This window comes from Rhinoderma darwinii, chromosome 1, assembly GCF_050947455.1.
Source record: "Rhinoderma darwinii isolate aRhiDar2 chromosome 1, aRhiDar2.hap1, whole genome shotgun sequence".
NCBI lineage: Eukaryota > Metazoa > Chordata > Amphibia > Anura > Rhinodermatidae > Rhinoderma > Rhinoderma darwinii.
The window spans coordinates 31,302,111-31,323,068 of NC_134687.1; the positions used below are offsets into that span (position 1 = coordinate 31,302,111).

Genomic DNA, 20,958 nt, shown 5'->3' on the forward strand with positions numbered 1-20,958 from the left:
AAAGTATTTATTACTTTGCTTTTGTGAAATAAACGTTCTAATATACTTTATTTTTCAAACCTGCACGGATTGCGGGTTTTCAGTCCACGTTGCGTGGACCCGGAAGTTCGGAGCTGCCATTCTTGTGGTGACGCACACCACAGGCTCCGGGGAGAAGGAGCTTCCCCCTCCTCTCTGTGTGTCGACGACGCGGATTTAGGGGCTGGCTGCTCGACTCAATTCATCAGCTAAGCCGGCCCCCTTCTCGGTCTCTGGATCAGCCATGACGGTGGAGAGGCTGACTTCGCTGATGAATTTGCGCCAGTCAGCCCCTTCAGATACGTGATCTTTGCTTGCTGTCAGTGATTGGAAATGTTTTTGATTACATCCAGAGGCTGTAAATCCATACAGACCTAGTCCTGTTCACAGAGCTTAGGGTATGTGCACACGATAACTGCAATTACGTCTGAAATTACGAAGCGGTTTTCAGGAGAACGTAATTGCATGTACTTGTGTTTTGCGGGGCTTCTTTTACGTACGTAATTTGGAGCTGTTCTTCATTGGAGTCAATGAAAAACTGCTCCAATTAGGTCCCAAGAAGTGTCCTGCACTTCTTTTGACGAGGCTGTATTTTTACGCGCCGTCTTTTGACAGCGACGCGTAAAATGACAGGTCGTCGGCACAGTACATCGGCAAACCCATTGAAAGCAATGGGCAGATGTTTGCCGACGTATTGGAGCCGTTTTTTCAGATGTAATTCGAGGCATAAAACGCCTCTATTAGGTCTGAAAATAGGTCGTGTGAACCCAGCCTTAGAGTTTGTTATAATGTATCAGTCTAGGCAATCGCTGTGATCTGAATGCATCAGCAGCACAAATCTCTTTTTTTGTATCTGCCTGGAGAGCAGAGGATTATCTAGACTGGATATAATTGTAGCAAAAAATTGCTGTGACAAATATTATGTCTCTACAGGTTTTCAGTCTCCTCATGTATATAAGAATGTTTCTATTCAATAACGGCAAGCAGATGTCTTGAAAACGGCAGAGAAGTTAAAAAAAACTAAAAACTTTATATTTCTCATTATACAATGATAAAAGCTAGGTATTGGTTGTTTTAAGATGTTGCAATTTGCTTTTCGCAAATTTTAGCAAAAGGAGTGTGAGTTTGTGTATCTTATACTTACCACTGGGAAGCAAGGTTTGTAAATACATCAGTTCTTTCTGTTTCATGAAACAATTTTAAAAGTGCTGGATCTGCAGAAAAGTGAGCGAGTAAACGAAGTTCTATTTGTGAGAAATCTGAAAAGAAAAAAGCTTTACATAGAATAAAATAATCAAAGAAATGTGTCGAAAAAAGCACATAATTAGAACTGAGCCTCTGGTGCTAGCACTTTAAGGGTATGTTCACACACCCTATTTACGGACGTAATTCGGGCGTTTTAGCCCCGAATTACGTCCGAAAATGCGGCTCCAAGGCGTCGGCAAACATCTGCCCATTCATTTGAATGGGCTTTACAATGTTCTGTGCCGACGGTCATTTTTTTTATGCGCCGCTGTCAAATGACGGCGCGTAAAAATGACGCCCGCGTCAAAGAAGTGCATGTCACTTCTTCAGATGTAAATGGAGCCGTTTTCCATGGACTCCATGGAAAAACAGCTCCAATTACGTCCGTAATGGATGCAGCGAAAGACGCCTGCAAATGCCATTACGTCTGAAATGACAGAGCTGTTTTCGCCTGAAAACAGCACCGTAATTTCAGCCGTAACGGAGGCTGCCGTGTGAACATACCCTTATAGTACAGGCACCATTTGGCTCATGTTTTTAGATTCATCCACCTTTGGACACCATTTTACAGGATATATAAATATATAAACATATAATCCTTGTAGGGCTTCACATAATCCACATACTCGTCTATGCAATAGAGACAGTTCATCACGTCCACGCTCAATGTTGTCATCAGTCGTGGACGGCGTCCGGCTTTTTCTTCATGGCTGACACTTGTGCGAATTTCCTAGAACATCTCTATCCATTCATACACACTTCTTCATGACAAAACACTTTCTCCATACTGTGCACAAAGTCTTCAATAAATATCGGCACCAGACACACCCTCAGATCACAAAAAACGAATCACTGCATGCTGCTCTGCTTTAGGGCAAATCACAAGTGGGGCAGCCATTGTTTGTCGCACTGCAGTCACAAATAAACAGCCGTAACGCGTTCACACCTGCACAGCAGTGACTGGGGAGATAGCGACCTCGTTTGGAAAGAGCTGATAAGACAGTGCGGCCAACTGAAGTTTTAATATAACCTGAGTGTGAATAATTTTTGACTCACCCCCATATATATATATATATATATATATATATATATATAATGAAACTACATAAAATGTGAGTAACTTTGTAAATATTGTATTACTTATTTTGTACCGAACTAAACTTACTGTCTGTATTAGGGTAAGTTCACATGTTGAGTAAATAAATATATATATCAGTGTATTTCACAAAGGGATTGGATCTATGGAACAATGGAGAATGTATGAGAAACACGCCTATGGAAGACACCGCTCCTGGAATGCAAGAGGAGTGTACAGATGGACTTACAGCTGAGGAGCCAATGGGGCTTAAGCATGTCCCACCTTCCTACAGAGAAGATTTCTTTGTGTTTCTTTGTTCAATAAAAAAGTTCAGTTCACTTCCTACTTGACTGAGGGAGGATCTATACCAACTTGTCTTGTGGTATATTTTCTCCACGCATGCCCTCAGATTCCAACTTACGGAGGTGGTTATTCGGTGTGAGATAACAGGGAGAAGGAAGTTTGCCCTGACAATTGGCGCCCAGCGTGTGGCTGCACTCGAGGGGATCTCGGAATCCGGACAACCGACAATCACAGGATGCAACAGACGACCCAGGACTGCCCACTGAAGGAGCCTGATCACCTCCACAATAACACGGTAAGTCAGTTGATTTTATAAATCTTCGTCTTATCTGTTAGTGGACGGTCTTGTGGGAATCTGTAGAACCCTGGTCGATTGCCTGGAGTATCTCAGGCGACAGAGGCGACATCCCCGCTGTGTGGTCACGAACCCGTAAGAAATTAGTCGCGCCCGACTAACCATCCTCTGGGTAATTAGGGACTAGATAGAAAATATAACCTGTCTTATACAGGGACACGATAAGACGTGTGAAAAGTTCTGGGTAATATATCGGCCAGACCAAGAGAGTTGCAGTCCGAAAATTGTTACTAGATAAAGATTGTTATATTTCAGCGAGATGTAATACATTGCAGACTGGGAGATTGTAATATTTCGTCGAGACCTAGAGTTGCAGACTGCGAAATTGTAATATTTACGGCTAGACCTAGAGAGTTGTAGACCGAAAATTGTTATATAAATTACGTGAAGGATATAGAAGGTTAGAATGGATGGTTTACGGTCCATATTCAAATCATCAGGATCACCCATACCCGGACGGTCCTATTCGTATGATTTGGTGAAGCGAAGGGAAGGGAAGCAGTATGTAAGTAAAATGAAGAAATTGATGGAAGTGTGCGGAATCCATAGGGGAGGGTGGCTGCAAGCCGGAGATTGGGCAAAAGGTATTCGGGAGAACAATGGGAAGTTGGAAGATAGTAAGTTGATGGAAAGTGCTTTAGCACGGCAGCGAACAGCCATAGCTGTCAGCAAAGAGGGATTTGCAGAAGAGGAAGTTAGGAATAAGAAAGGTATTATATTATGTTATATGTATTATACACCACAGGACCAGCCGCCGCCTTATAATGGCAGCCGTCCCTCATGTTGGGTGTGTCCTTATTGTGGCCAGCAAAACCCCCTTACAATTGAACAATGTGTTTCCTGTGGGAGAGGCCGCCCCTCACCCCCTGATGAGGTCACGTCCGGCTCAACCAAATCAGCCTTCCCAAGCCCATCCCCAAGCCCAACCCCTTCCGCACCCACAGACACGCCCAGTACACCCGGAACTGACATCAGTACGTCACAGGAAGTTCCCACCCCCGGCGGCCATCTTACTACTCCACAGGAAGCTACCATAGAGCCACCATTACCACTATACCCAGTTCTTACACCGGAAGGTGCCTATTATGTCCCGAAAGATTTTTGTGCCCCTTTTCCCTATTGTCCCAGCCATGACTGGGCGCTTCCCGTCCATAGATGACTTTCTTAATAGCTCGGCCTTTCAACGCGAAATGGAAAAGAGAAGGAGTCAGCTTGAACCGGATGAAGACACTGAATCCCAGCATGAGTTACATGCTGTGAAAGAGGAACGTACGCTCCCCCTCCCGGTCAGTCAGATCCCGGGCCGTGTCACATTTAACATACCGGAGTCCCCACCAGTGGAGGAGAGGGATACTTTCTCTGATGCGGGACACCCGCAGTACTGGGAACCGTTAGCGAAACGACTGGTGTGGCCTACTGACACTTTGCTGATGGCAGGAATGGGCGATATTGTCACCCATCAAGTGGATGCAATTGTCAACCCAGCTAATAGTAAGCTCCGCCATATGCGAGGGGTGGCCAGAGCAATAGTACACGCCGGAGGTGTCGGAATCCAACGTGACAGCGATCTCATAGTTCAGGAACAGGGCCCACTTAGAGTGGCAGATCTGGTAACCACGGGCCCAGGAAATCTCCCCTGCACCCTGATAGTACATGCAGTAGTCCCTGTGTATGAGGCCAAGAATCATGAGCACTGTGTTCAGCAGCTTCAGACAACTGTCCACAGGATTCTGGATTCGCCAATCATAAACGCCTCACAACCATAGCACTCCCAGCTATTAGTGCAGGCATTTTCAGTTTCCCACCTCAAGCATGCGCACAGGCAATTGTTCAGGCCATACGGCATCACCCAGTAGTGCCGTCTCTGGAGGAAATCAGATTAATTAGCAATGATGATGTTACTGTCCAAGCACTGAAGCAGGCTGTGCAGAACATGTCCAAGCAAGTTATCCCCTCACCTTTACTTAAGGAGACCTTCCCTGAAGACCCGGATGAACGGCTACCTGGCCTACCCCGCCCACCGGTCTACCCACCCCCTCCTACAGCCTTACCTCTAGTTCCCATATCCACACCCACCGTGGTACTCCCCGATGCGGCACTGCCTCGGGAGATCGGGATTACCACAGCCGCTTCCTCTGCCATCCCCGGCTCTCCTCCAGTCCCTGACCCACCTACGACCACGTCCTAAGGTGACGCACCCAACAAATATGTGGCCTTCAATCCGACGCAAGTGAACCAGATTGTGAGCCAACTCCCGGACCCGGACAAGAATCCTATGCCGTTCTACAGGAGACTCAGACAAATTCAACAGACATACTCAGCAGCATGGAAGGATTTGCAACTCATCACTAGCATCAAGGCGGGGGACAGTTTCTGGCCCATAATCCAGTCTGCCTTAGATGATACACAAGTACCAAATCAGGTAACATGAATCAGGAGATGTGTTTTGCCGCCAAATGCAAGGGTGGGCCAGGGATAGGTTAACGGAATCTTCCACGAGTATTTCAGACTGCACCCAAAACACCACGGAATCAGTGGAGAAGTTCTATGCCCGGATACAATCCCTTTTTCCAAGACCAGGGGTTTTATGTTAAAGTCAAAATGCTACAGGTGTTGTTAGTAACCTCCTTTGTTAATGGTCTCAAGGACCATATCAAGAAGAAGTTGGTGGAGGGAAGGCCGGAATATTGAAAAAGAAAAAAGAAAAAATGATCCAGGAATATAGCTAGGCACTCTTGGGTTGGATAAAATTCAACATAATATTTTATTTTTGAATCCAGATAATACCGGCAATATTAATTTATACAACAACAATTTAAAACAAAGAAAAATAATATTTTTCTCCTGGCCAGGAAAAGAGACATATGATAGCACCTCTATGCATCTATAATATCACCTCATGAGTATGCAACATATCATATATGCATAGAACAAGTTTGAGAAGATAACAATTTTCAAAGCAAAATCGCTGGGTTGTGTTCACACTTGCGGTTTTCAACCATATATGTTGTTTTTATCACAGAGTGGCCAGAGTTCCTATATGGAGTAGTTGGTAATGGTGTTTTGAAGAAATTCTTTTTATAAAAAATGTAAATCTCAAAATAGGAAGATAGCCCCGTGTGTTAAGGGGATATAATTTGCAGCATATTTTTTTCCCCTCTCATAAGCGGATCCTTGATTTTTATATAAATCTTATGGTGATAGGTAGTCCCTTCACAGACCTTTAAGGTCAATATGTAAGATATAAATCTTGTGGTGATAGGTAGTCTTTTCACAAACCTTTGGGGTCAATATGTAGCCCTCGTAATCTTGAGCTTTAAAGAGGCTCTGTCACCAGATTTTGCAACCCCTATCTGCTATTGCAGCAGATAGGCGCTGCAATGGAGATTACAGTAACGTTTTTATTTTTAAAAAACGAGCATTTTTGGCCAAGTTATGACCATTTTTGTAGTTATGCAAATGAGGCTTGCAAAAGTCCAAGTGGGTGTGTTTAACAGTAAAAGTCCAAGTGGGCGTGTATTATGTGCGTACATCGGGGCATGTTTACTACTTGTACTAGCTGGGCGCTCAGACGAGAAGTATCATCCACTTCTCTTCAGAACGCCCAGCTTCTGCCAGATCACGCTGTGACGTCACTCACAGGTCCTGCATCGTGTTAGACGAGCGAGGACACATCGGCACCAGAGGCTTCAGTTGATTCTGCAGCAGCATCGGCGTTAGCAGGTAAGTCGATGTAGCTACTTACCTGCAAACGCTGATGCTTTCCTAAGCCTATACACCAATATAACATTAGACCACACAGTATGCGAGTCCTGGAAAAAGGAATACCCCATAGTCACCACGACACCCAAACAAGTCCATGGACTTACCATTTACAACTACACATGTTACACCAATACAGAAGGGAATGGCCGGTTCCTAGGGAACTTTCCGGAAGGGTACTGTTCAAAGTACAGCTCATTAAATGCATCTATCACTCAGAATCAGGTGCAGTTTTTGGGCGATATATACTGGATATGTGGGGATATGAAAATCAGAACCAGACTTGAGAGGCAATGGAAAGGAGAGTGTGGATTGGCTAAAGCAATTATGCCTTTCCACATTCTTGGCGAAGGTTCAGATGAAGAACCAATAAAAGGATCTTACCACCGCAGAAAGAGGGAAGCATCCCCAAGGGGAAGCTTCGATCCACATGTGTATATAGATATGATTGGTGTCCCGAGGGGGGTGCCGGACGAGTTCAAGGCCAGAGATCAGGTGAAGGCAGGATTTGAGTCTCTTATCCCAATTATTACCGTTAATAAAAATGTAGACTGGATTAATTATATATATATTACAACCAGCAGCGGTTTGTAAATTATACCCGAGATGCTTTACAAGGGTTAGCCGACCAACTAGGGCCCACCTCAAGTATGACATTCCAGAATAGAATGGCTCTTGATATGATATTGGCTGAAAAAGGTGGGGTATGCCGAATGATAGGGACAACCTGTTGTACGTACATCCCCGACAACACCGGGCCCAAAGGAAAAGTCACAATGGCCATACATAAGTTGGAGAGCTTATCTCAGGAGTTGAAAAGGAACTCAGGTATTACCAACCCATGGGACCAGTATTTTTCATGGATGACTGGATGACAGAAAATATTAGCACAAATAGGAGTAGTGATAGTGGTCTTTTTAATACAATTCTCTGTCCTTGTGTGCTGCGTTTTCCCTTGTATCAGGAAAATGATAACGAAAGCTGTAGAACAGACTATGCCCACTATGTTTACACAAATAGACGAGCTGACACCGACAGTCCCTTTAACCCCTTCCCGACATTTGACATGTATGTTACAGCCGACACTTCAGAGTAACTAGCGGCATCGCGCTCGAGCGCGATCCCGCTAGTTTAACTAGTTAAATGCCGTGGTCAATACCAACCGCAGCATTTAAATCCTCAGAAAGAGGGGGGCGACCCCCTCTAACAGCTCATCGCGCCCCCTGTAACGCAATCGCGGGGGGGCGATGGTTGCTATGGCTGCCTGAGGGCTTAATGAACGCCCCCAGGTCCGCCATCTTTGTACACCTATTAAGCCCTGGCAGGGCTTAATAGATGACTGTCAGAATCACGATCTACTGCAATACATTAGTATTGCAGTATATCGTGCAAGCTATCCAACGATTGCTGGTTGAAGTCCCCTAGGGGGACTAATAAAAAAAGTAAAAATTAGTTAAATAAAGGTTTTTTTTGTGTAAAAAAAATAAAAAAATGTAAAAGTTCAAAAAACCCCCCTTTTGCCATTTTCCCCCTAGAGCATATTTAAAAAATAAATAAATAAACATAATTGGTATCGCCGCATCCGTAAAAGTCTGAACTATTACAATATATCATTATTTAACCCGTACGGTGAACGCCGTAAAAAAAAAAAATTGTAAATGCCAGAATGTCTATTTTTTGGTCACCTAATCTCCCGCAAAAATTTTAATAAAAAGCGATCAAACCATCGCATTTACACAAAAATGGTATTATTAAAAACTACAGCTTATCCCGCAAAAAATAAGCCCTCATACCACTTAATCGACAGAAAAATAAAAAAGTTATGGCTCTCAGAATTTGGCGACACAAAATAAATTTTCTTTTTTACACTGAGGTTTTTACTTGTAAAAGAAGTAAAATATAGAAAAAACTATATATATTTGGTATCGCCGTAATCGTATTGACCCGCAAAATAAAGTTAACATGTTGTTTTAATTGAACAGTGAATTCCGTAAAAACCGCGGATGAAAAACCATGGAGGAATCGCAGTTTTTTTTCATTTTCTACCCCACAAATAATATTTTTCCTGTTGTACATTATACGGCAAAATAAATTGTGCTACGAAAAACTACAATTCGTCCCGCAAAAATCAAGCCCTCATAGTACTATATCGACGGAAAAATAAAGACGCTATGTCTTCTGGAATGTGGGGAGGCAAAAACGAAAATCTGAAAAAGGGCTGCGGCGGGAAGGGGTTAAAGACAACCATCCTGTATACTGAGGAGAATAGGGAAAGTTAGGACCACTCCGAAACCTTGGAAGTCCAGGTACAAAGTGGGGTTACTCATAAGGAGTAGCTCGTCTCAAGCTGGTGAAGAAATCCAAAATCCCTACCCGCCTGGTTCGAGTGGTCAGTGGTAGGTTGATAGGCAAGACTCAGGGATAGAGTAATAATAGGGGGGATTGTCAGGGATCATTACCATGTATATTGTTTGCAAAAATATTATCCTTACATATACAGTATATATATATATATATATATATATATATATATATATATATATATATATATATATATCAGTGTATTTCACAAAGAGATTGGATCTATGGAACAATGGAGAGTGTATGAGAAACACGCCTATGGAAGACGCCGCCCCTGAAATGCAAGTGGAGTGTACAGATGGACTTACAGCTGTGGAGCCAATGGGGCTTAAGCATGTCCCACCTTCCTACAGAGAAGATTTCTTTGTGTTTCTTTGTTCAATAAGTTCAGTTCACTTCCTACTTGACTGAGGGAGGATCTATACCAACTTGTCTCGTGGTATATTTTCTCTACGCATGCCCTCAGATTCCAACTTACGGAGGTGGTTATTCGGTGTGAGATAACAGGGAGAAGGAAGTTTGCCCTGACAGATGAGATAAAACAAATCTCATCCACACGCTGCGTACATACTGAGCGGAAAAAACGCTCAGAAATTGACCTGCGGTGCGGAATTTTACTCCGCAGCATGTCAATTGTATTTGCGTAAACACTGATTATTTGTTGCAGGTTTTCCCCATTGAATTCAATGGGGAGGTAAAACCCACAACAAATAGCAGTTGTTGCATTTTTTGCAGCGGGTTCGCAGCGATTCCACTGCATAAAAAGCAACTCAGAAAAAAAATCTTATACTTACCCAGGAGTCTGTGTCTTTTCATCTAGGCCGGACTCCAGAGATGATGTTTCATCCCATGTGACCGCTGCAGCCAATCACAGGCTGTAGTGGCGGTCACATGGGATGAAACATCATGCCAGGAGGCCAGCCTGGATGACGTCAGAGGGCTGGCCTCCTGGGATGATGCTTCATCCTATGTGACCGCCACTGCAGCCAATCACAGGCTGCAGTTGTCTCCTGGGATGAAACGTCATCCCAGGTGGCCGGCCTGCTAGCCATGTGCTGCAGTTTTCCGCAGCGGAAATTCCAGGCGAAAAAATGTACCACGGTATGGTGCGGTTTTTCGCCCGGAATTCCCGACGGCACACAGGGCGGATACGCTGCGTGCATTTACGCAGCGTATAGGCCCCGTATGAATTTAGCCTTATACTCCAGAGCTGCATTCACAATTCTGCAGGCCCCAGAGTGGGATCTCCCAGCTCACTCTGGTGATTCGCAATGACAATCAAGCTGTCAAAGCTGCTCTGGACTATAATATCGGCCACAACTGAGCATCAGTACAAGATAAAATGGATTTGCAAAGTAACACAACTGTGTATGTAAATAATATTCCATAAAAACTGTAAAATATTGTTAACCTATGAGCATACGCTTTACAGGGTATGTCCACCATTAAGGGCGGTTCACACTTCTCGCTGAGTTTGATGCGGAAACCGTGTCCGAATCAGCGCCAAAAAACCACCCAAATCGCCTCCCATTGATTTCAATGGGAGGCAGAGGCATTTTTTTCCCAGGCGGCTTTTGGCCGCTCGTGGAAAAAAAAAGCGGCATGTTCTTTCTTTATGCGGTTTCTGTCTCTGACCTCCCATTGAAATCAATGGAAAGCATGAAAAATCTGCGGGGCTTGTTTCTGAGCGTTTTTTGCAGCATTCTTTGCCCGCGGTGCTTGCATTTACCCTTTCACGCACCACGACGTGCCATTACGTCCTAGTGCGGGGGTGATGTATGGCGCGTGCTTACGCGCTGAGCGTGCTCCATATACTGTGGGTGTCAGCTGTGTATTACAGCTGATACCCGGGCCTAACAGGCAGGAACAGCGATAGCGCTGTTCCTGACTGGTTAACCCCTCAAATGCTTCGGTCAATCGCCACAGCAGCATCTGAGACATTAAAAAGAGGGGGTGGCCCCCTGTGACAGCTCATCGGCGCCCCCACAACGCAAATGTGGGGTGCCGATGGTTGTCATGGCAGCCCAGGGGCCTAATGAAGGCCCCCAGGACTGCCTTCACCCTGCCTCTGTAAAACCCTGCCTGTAGAATCAATAGCAGTTCAAAATCTGCCTCAAAATTAAAAGCTGAAAGCTAGATTCACACACAGTGTTTTGCTGCCTTTTTGTGTGGTTTTGTGGCATTTTTAATGGCATTTTTTTTTTAAAGTGTTTTTAGTGCAGCTAGATGTTACATTAAAGTCTATAGTAAAATATAAAATCCACTACGTACAACTGCATTTTGTTTTGTGGCGTTTTTGGGGCAATTTTGTGGTCAGTGGCTTTTTTCCCAAACGCAGCTTACTCTGGGTATAGCGCTTTTCAGTAGTTTTTTTCCCATAGGCTTCAGTATAGGAATTTAAAAAAAACGTTACCAAAAACACAACTAAAAATGCCTATATAATCTACGCAAAAAAGCTGAGTACCTTTGCAGATACATTGTATTACTTAACTTGTACTGATCCCAAGTTACAGCCTGTATTATACAGTCCCTACATCAGAATACAAAGGCCTTTGCACAGGGTGCATCATTCCAGGAGGTGGAAGGGGGTGCTGCGCTGACTCCCTTCCCCTGCTTTCCGCCCGGGCGCTTCTTCACTCAGTAGCATCGCTACCGTTGTAGCAGCGGCTGCTATCGACGACACCGGGCATGAGTACGCCTGCGCCAGGCCGCCCATGTGCGGCTGCAGATTCTACAGCGATAGCGACGGCACTATAGCAGAGCAGGGATGTATCTCCCTGCTCTGCTATCTACTAGCGCCACTGTAGCTCCCTGAAGGAGCGGAATCACCGGAATCACTCATGAGAGTGCGCTTTTAGTATAAAATAGCGAGTAGCCTACCAAGCTATGTTCAGTGTTGGGAGGAACTATACAGGAGAGGTGATGCTGCAAGGAGGGGAACATTGGAAAAGCTGAATGGAAGTGGAGAAAGAGAGAGAGAGACCGACTGCTTTTGAGCTGGAGCTGAGGAGCCTGTGTTGGACTGGTGAGGACAGTACTACTCAGTATTACATCATTGGGCCGGGGCCGGGGTGGCGACAGGTCCTGAAGAGTGGGCAGGGGTGGTGTGTGAGGGCCCAATGTACGGATAACTGGACAGGGCGGTAAAGGGTATGTAGAATAAACGTGGACCAAGACAGTCAGTGAGCGGTGCACCGGCAGTGGCCAGCAGTAGTGCAAGACTAGAGGGAAAGTCGGTCCATGTGGAGACTTATAGGGCCTATTTATAAAGCAGCCAGCAGCCACCAGCTCAAGGGGCACTAGGCCCGATGTACCCAGTAGCAGGTCACCACCTGCTCCTTCTTGTACACGCTATAAATTTGTATGAAAATCTCAAAATCAGTGCGACGGGGGACCGGAATGTATATTAGCAGTGTATACACATACTGCAGTGAGTACACTGCTAATAATTTTTGGTCCCCACATAACCCCTTTAAAAAGTGCACTGAAAAATATTTCAGAAGCCCATAATTTTGTTTCTCTTTTGCAGAAAAGGATTTATTAATGGATCCTATTTTTCTCTAGACTTAATAATGTGCCATGCCATATAAAATACTGGTGTCTTCTTATGGGGCAGATGGGCTTTTGGGTCAGGGTCCAGGTGTGACTGCTACCTCTACAGCTCCAATAAAGTAGCTACGTCGCTGCCATATTCTACATTAAAAAGCAGATACAGACGTCATATACAAGTACAGACTGTATCCTTGAGAAACTGTGTAAGGCACCTCACAACTATGGTGACTGCAATCTAACAAAGTGCGAGTAAATATTTACATACATGTCACCACTGCCATCCAGTATTACAGCAGGATCAGCAGGGTGGTTGTTATCACTGGAGGAGCATTGTGGGATGTACAGGCATAGGCCTCCCTCTAGTGGCCATTGATATGTAATGCAGAATAACACTACGACATTAACAAATAATCTGACCTATAGTTGTAGTTCTCTGTATCTTGTAAGTACGACAAATAATCATCCTATAAAACATTGAATCTCAAACGATTGTTATCTGCACTGAATTGATTTATTAAGATTCCCTCATATCCAATATATGGGAGAATTTCCCTATTGCAATCTCCAAGACTTCTCTCGTGCTGCACCAATAGGTACACAAACTTGATAAAAGTCTGTATTTCCCTCAAATATATTGTTTGGTAGAACAAATAAAATGTAATGAACAAAAATGTAATGTTTTGTCATTTCTATATAGTATACCGTGTAACTTACCTGCTGCAAGGAACGAACGGCCCTTACTGGACACAAACATGGACCTTGGGTTAATAGTTATGGTTTCTTTGCTTTTGCCTTTCATATAGAGATAACAAACATTTTTAGATTAAAAGTTATTGGTTTATTCATGGAAAGTTAACAGTTCTATTATTGACCAAAATATCAGTACGGTATTACAGCAAAGGATAATGGTCACTGCTACACAGAAAATAGGCTGCTATATAACGGACATTAGCAAATGAACAGTTTAGTCTTCGTTCACATCTGCGTCAGGGCTCCGTTCATGGGTTTCGTCTGAGCTTTCCGTCAGGGGATCCCATGAACGGAACCCTGACTGAAACAAACAGAAACCATAGGTTTATGTTTGCATCACCATTGATTTCAATGGTGACGGATCCGGTGCAAATGGTTTCCGTTTGTCACTGTTGTTTAAGGGTTCCATCGTTTTTACGGAATTAATAGCGCAGTCGACTATGGTATTAACGCTGTCAAAACGACGGAACTCTTACACAACAGTAACAAACGGGAAACATTTGCACCAGATCCGTCACCATTGAAATCAATGGTGATGCAAACCGAAATCTATGGTTTCCATTTGTTTCAGCCAGGGTTTTGTTCATGGGTTCCCCTGATGGAAAGCTCAGACAGAACCCCTGAACGGAGCCCCAACGCAGATGTGAACGAAGCCTTAGGCTGGGTTCACACGACAGGGTCCGAGTGTCGGCCGGGAAAATCGGACGTTTTTCCCGGCCTGTTTGCATCCGTTCCGATTCCGTTCCGGGCCGAGTTGCCATTTTTACCGGCCGATTTGGACCCGATTTGCATCCGTTTTTTTCCCTGTCCGTTTTAAAATCGGATTGAATTTCATTTAAATTTGTTGCCACACACAGCCCTTTGTAGATAATACCACCCTGTCCCCTGTAGTTAATGCCACCCAGCTCCCTGTAGGTAATGCCACCCAGCCCCCTGTAGGTGATGCCACCAAGCCCCCTGTAGGTGATGCCACCAAGCCCCCGTAGGTGATGCCACCCAGCACCCTGCAGGTAATTCCACCAAGTCCCCTGTAGGTAATGTCACACAGCCTCCTGTAGGTTATGCCACCCAGCCCCCTGTAGGTGATGCCACCCAACCTCCTGTAGGTAATGCCACCCTGCCCCTTGTAGGTAATGCCACCCAGCCCCCTGCAGGTAATGCCATCCAGCACCCTGCAGGTGATGCAACCCAGCACCCTGCAGGTGATGCCACCCAGCCCCCTGTAGGTGATGCCACCCAGCCCCCTGTAGGTGATGCCACCAGCCCCCTGTAGGTAATGCCACCCTGCCCCTTGTAGGTGATGCCACCCTGCCCCCTGTAGGTGATGCCACCCTTCCCCTGTAGGTGATGCCACCATGCCCCCTGTAGGTATGCCACCCAGCCCCCTGTAGGTGATGCCACCCAGCCCCCTGTAGGTTGCACCCATCCTCCCCCCTTCCAGGAGAAGTCACTGACTTCAATGTCCATATATGGACAGTGTAGTCACTGACTTCTCCTGGAGAGGAATTCCCTGCCACAGAAGTGAGTGACGTCACTGTGTCCATATATGGACAGTTTGGTCACTCACTTCTTCTGTAGCGGAATCCCGGGCCACAGGGTCGGTGAGTCCGCTTCAGAAGTGAGTGACGTCACTGTGTCCATATATGGACAGTGTAGTCACTCACTTCTCCTGTAGCGGCATCCCCGGCCATAGAGTCGGGGATTCCGCTGCAGAAGTGAGTGACTTCGCTGTGTCCATATATGGACAGTGTAGTCACTCACTTCTCCTGTAGCGGAATCCCCGGCCATAGAGTCGGGGATTCCGCTGCAGAAGTGAGTCACTTCGCTGTGTCCATATATGGACAGTGTAGTCACTCACTTCTCCTGTAGCGGAATCCCCGGCCATAGAGTCGGGGATTCCGCTGCAGAAGTGAGTGACGTCGCTGTGTCCATATATGGACAGTGTAGTCACTCACTTCTCCTGTAGCGGAATCCCCAATCCCCGGCCGGGGATTGGGGATTCCGACTCCTGCAGGGAGCAAAAAAAGACCCTCCTCCTCACATGCACTCTGCACTGTGAGGAGGAGGAGGAGGAGAGAGAGCGCGAGCGACGGTAGACCCGGCCATCACTCGGGACACATTCCGGTGATGGCCGTGTATTACCCGGCCCCATAGACTTCTATGGGAGCCGGGCGGCCGGGTACACGGCCGAAAATAGGGCATGTCCCATTTTTTGACGGCCAGTTTTCCCGGCCCATCAAAAAATCAGTCGTGTGAATAGCCCCATTAGGGTTCTATTGTTCCTAATGCAGCCGGGTGACGGACGATTTATGAACGGCCATCACCCGGCCGGGAAGCCCTGTCGTGTGAATTCTGCCTTAGTTTGTACCATGATATTGTCCTTTTCACCAGTCTATTCTTATTTCTCAAGATTAACCCCTTCCCTCTACAGACATTTTTCAGATTTTCATTTCTGCTTTTTCCTCCCCACCTTCCAAAAGCCATAACTTTTTTATTTTTCCGTCTGTAGTTTTTATTGAAACCATTTTGGGTACATGAGACTTTTTGATCACTTTTTATTCTATTTTTTTGTGGGAGATGAGGTCACCAAAAAACAGTGATACTGGAATTTCAATTTTGTTTTCTACTGTATTCACAGTTCAAAATAAATAGTGTTACATTGTAATAGTTTGGTATCGCCGCGTCTGTAAATGTCCAGTTATGTTATTTTTTTTTATATATTGCTTTATTTAACTATATTGAAGGTTTTTTTATAGTCCCCCTGTAACGTCTATGGCCACGGCCCATCATTCTAACTTACCCCTCGACAGCCGCGGCCATGGACATGTGAGTTCCCTGCAGCGTCGTCCCCCTGTGAAGCACCGGCACTCACTTCCTGGTATCGAGACTGTCTCCCGGAGGGCGCGCGTGCCCGCGCGTGCACGGTCTTAAAGGGCCAGTGCGCGCATAATTGCAGGAAGTCTGCAATCAAGCCCAGAATGCTACTGGATTATAAAAAGGGCTCTGCCCTCTTGTTCTTTGCCTGAGCGTTGTTTGTTATCCAAAGTTTGTCTTGAAAATGGTCTCCATGTGTCTTCCAGTTCCCAAGTGTTCCCTGTTCCTGTATCCTATATCCCGTGCTATCCTGGTCAAGTGCCGTGCTGAGCTGTTGTCGTGTTGTGCTGTATTCCACGCCTGTTCTGCTACTCCACGCCTGACGTCTACATGCCGCCTGGTCCCAGCCGAGCCTGCCTTGCTACTGTCCGAGTTGCCACATGTACCGATTTTGGACTATAGACTCTGTACTATACCTGTTTGGTCAGCTGCCATCCCGCTACGCGGTACGGCCCAGTGGGCCCACACCCCGCATCGTGACACTCCCTAGTGGACTTGAACCAGCTTTCACGCTTACTAATGCATTGCAGTACATAGTGATTTTGATGAGATCCTATTAAGCCATGCCTCATAAAGCCTCAAGGCTGCCATAACAACTATCGGCACCCTGCGATCGCGTCACGGGAATGGAGGGGGCAATGGAAGGTAAGAGGGGGCCGTCCCCCTGTTTCTAACGGCTTAGATGCCGCATTCGTTATTGACTGCGGTATCTAAGGGGTTAAACTAGCGGGATCATACTCGTTACACTGAAGTAACATATAGCTAATACACTCAACTTATGGAGCGGACTGAGCCTGTGAGCCCGCTCCATGCCCCCCCCCCCCCGTCACGATGTCGGGAAATGTTTAAAGGGGTTCTCCCATCTTGACAACCCCTTTTTCATATGTCCTTTAATGGAATATGGCCACTATAATCATTTATTACTCCCTTCTATGACGCAGTGTGGAGAGCCGCTACAAAGGACAGCATTCCGCTGTCATTATTTATCAGTAAATTATTTGACACCAAAATGACATGTGGATGTATGTGAAATTGGCACTGTCCATTAGTAAGTATGCCTGGCCTGACCTCCTGTATGCTGCTTTTTTTGTATAATAATTTGCACACACTTTATAACTTTGGCACAAATTAATTAACACCTCCAAACTGAAAAATTAAAAATGGCGGCCAGATGCTTTATAAATATAGTGCTCGCGACATGTCCCATTTTCGACTCCATACCGACCCCAAATAATGGCATGTCAGTTTTTATAATATATTATATTCGCAATTACTCTTTTAAGCTCTGTTATAAACGGAATTCAAGATTCAGATGTGAACAGAGCCTTTCACACATATAAAAATATTATGAATCTATTTTTACCGTGTACGAATTGTTGCTTCTCAAACTCAACAGAAAACTTGGAAACACCTTGGATGTTCTACAAAATAAAGAAATAAATACAAGCAAAATATCCTTAAGGGGGGATTCACACGAGCGTGATTTGGCAGCGTGTAGACCACGTGGTTTTCGCGCGGCACGCAATGCCCTATAGAAGTCTATGGGGCAGTACACACAGTCCGTGTATTTTGCGCAGCGTTTGTTCGCTGCGCAAAATACGCGACAGGTTCAATAACTTTGCGTATTTCACGCATCACGCACCCATTGAAGTCAATGGGTGCGTGAAAACCACGCATGTCGCACGGAAGCACTTCCGTGCGAACTGCGTGTTTGCGCAACAGCTGTCAAAAGGATGAATGGAAACAGAAAAGCACCACGTGCTTTTCTGTTTCCAAGCATCCAAACGGAGTGTCTTTGCGAGGAGCGAACCCCGACAACCGAGGCAAACTTCACCGGGTTCGGCCAAACTCGTTTTGGCCGAACCCGGCAAAAAAATTTCCGGTCCGCGACGTCGGGAGAGATTCACTGTGCATGGTGCTGAAAGAGTTAAACTGTTTCAGCACCATGGACAGTGACTTGCGATCCCAAAATACATGAACCTGTAAAAAAAACCGAAGTTCTAACTTACCGATTACTCCTGTCTCCTTCCTGCAGTCCGACCTCCCGGGATGACACTTCAGTTCAAGTGACAGCTCCAGCCAATCACAGGCCAAGCACAGGCTGCAGCCAATCACAGGCTGCAGCGGTCACTTGGACTGCCGCGTCATCCAGGGAGGTGGGGCCCGATGTCAAGAGAGGTGCGTCACCAAGGACGCGTCACCAAGGACGCGTCACCAAGGCAACGGCCGGGAAGTTCTCGGTAAGTAGGAACTTTATCTTTTTTTTTTACATGTTTTTCGCTGTTGTGTTCGGCATTCACTGTCGAGGGTGCTGAAAGAGTTAGCTCTTTCAGCACCTTGGACAGTGACGGGCGTCGACAAGCCTCATCTCTATGATGCCTGCTGCGCGAAAATCACGCAGCCGCGCATCAGACACGCATGACACACGCAGCTGTCAAATGGTTTTTGCGCTCGCAAAACGCTGCGTTGTTTGCGCGCGCAAAAACGCAACGCTCGTGTGAATCTGCCCTAATGCAAATGGGATTTAGTGGATATGGTCTATGATAATCATAAGATATGATATAATGACAGAAAGGAGAAGGCTGACATATAACTCATTGAAGGTCTTATTTAAAGGGGTTTTCTGGTTTTAACAGGTTATTTATCACCTATAAATCCCCCGCTCTGCAGTTTTCATCACTGCCATAGACTTTGAATAAAGAGAGGCAGGGCACAAGTATAAACGCTGCTCCCTTGAACTCCTGGCAAGCGGTCTTGCTGCTGGAAGACACGGGACCCCGTTCTGGCAATTGGTGGGGATCGGAATATTCCTTTAAAGGTTATGTACATCTTTGACATAGTTTTTTGTTTTTTTATAAAATTGTGTATCAGTGTGATTCCTAAATACATTTTATTACAAATTATTTTTACTTTTTGAGCTAGAGCATGTCTGTTTTTTTCGTGTTTTCGTGCTCCAATACTTTGTAAAATTATTTTTGCTTTTTGAGATACAGTTGCTTTGTATCCTGTATAGAGAGCAGCTGTATCATGCGCTGAAACCTGAATGTCAGGTCTGTGGGACTGACGGGCTCATAACTTAGATGTGACAGATTACAGGTGGATCCTGCATGATTAGCTGTCACTGACTTGATGGACTCAGGTCTCAGCGCAAGATACAGCTGCTCTCTATGCAGAATAAAAAGCAGCAGTATCTCAAAAAGTATGGGAGCACGAAAACACGAAAAAACGGACATGCTCCATAATTCCCGGCACAGTCCTACTGCACGGACACCCATCCGTAGCGATACAGAAAGATGTCCATGGCCAATAGAACTGAATGGGTCCGTAAAAATGCTTTTACTGTCATGTGCTTGGGGCCTTACTCCTCCAAAAGTAGACTCAAAAATCACCAATACTTGACCCCACCTGAATAGCAAATCAAATATTCCTATCACAAAACACAGGCAGGATAACTAGTATAAGGCTTTATTCAGACGAACGGGATATGCGTCCGTGCAACGCGCGTGATTTTCACGCACGTCGCACGGACCTATATTAGTCTATGGGGCCGTGCAGACATGTGCGTGATTTTTACTCAGCGTGAGTCCGCTGAAAAAAAGTCACGACATGTCCGTTCTTTGGGCGTTTTTCGCGCATCACGCACCCATTGTAGTCAATGGGTGCGTGAAAACCACGCATGCCGCACGGAAGCACTTCCGTGCGAACTGCATGATTCGCGCAACAGCTGTGAAAAGGATGAATGAAAACAGAAAAGCAACACGTGCTTTTTTGTTTACAAACATCCAAATGGAGTGTCATAATGATGGCGGCTGCGCGAAAAGCATGCAGCCGCGCATCATACGGGGCTGACACACGGAGCTGTCAAGTGTGAATCCAGCCTTAGGCTTTATTCAGACGAACGGGAAATACGCGCGTGCAACGCGCGTGATTTTCACGCGCGTTGCACGGACTTATATTCGTCTATGGGGCCGTGCAGACATGTGCGTGAGTTTTGCGCTGCGTTGGTCCGTTGCAAAAAACTCACGACATGTCCGTTGATTCAGCGTTTTCAACGCATCACGCACCCATTGAAGTCAATGGGTGCATGAAAACCACGCATGCCGCACGGAAGCACTTCCGTGCGAACTGCGTGATTCGCGCAACAGCTGTCAAAAGGATGAATGTAAACAGAAAAGCACCACGTGCTTTTCTGTTTACAAACATCCAAACGGAGTGTCTTTGAGAAGAGCGAACCCGGACAACCGAACCGAACTTCACCGGGTTCGGCCGAACTCGTTTTGGCCGAACCCGGCAAAAAAATATCCGGTACGCGACGTCAGGAGATAGTCACTGTCCAGGGTGCTGAAAGAGTTAAACTGTTTCAGCACCCTGGACAGTGACTTCCGATCACAATATACATGAACATGTTAAAAAAAAAAAAGTTCTAACTTACCGATAACTCCCGGCTTCTTCCTCCAGTCTGACCTCCCGGGATGACAATTCAGTCCAAGTGACAGCTGCAGCCAATCACAGGCCAAGCACAGGCTGCAGCGGTCACATGGACTGCCACGTCATCCAGGGAGGTGGGGCCAGATGTCAAGAGAGGCGTGTCACCAAGGACGCGTCACCAAGGCAACGGCCGGGAAGTTCTCGGTAAGTACGAACCTCTTTTTTTTTTTAA

The 20,958-nt window shown here is 45.8% G+C and overlaps 1 protein-coding gene across 6 annotated transcripts in view; it reads right to left on the minus strand.

Annotated features, from left to right (window-relative positions):
- The window catches only part of POLN (DNA polymerase nu), a 219,602-nt gene that overhangs the window by 66,403 nt on the left and 132,241 nt on the right, over positions 1 to 20,958 (minus strand). For all 6 annotated transcript variants that reach the window (XM_075857050.1, XM_075857041.1, XM_075857059.1 and 3 more), the window contains 3 exons: positions 17,662 to 17,719; positions 13,389 to 13,466; positions 1,163 to 1,277 (listed from right to left, as the gene is read on the minus strand). In XM_075857050.1, the coding sequence (XP_075713165.1) occupies positions 1,163 to 1,277; positions 13,389 to 13,466; positions 17,662 to 17,719 (251 nt within the window). The remainder of the gene's footprint in view (positions 1 to 1,162; positions 1,278 to 13,388; positions 13,467 to 17,661; positions 17,720 to 20,958) is intronic.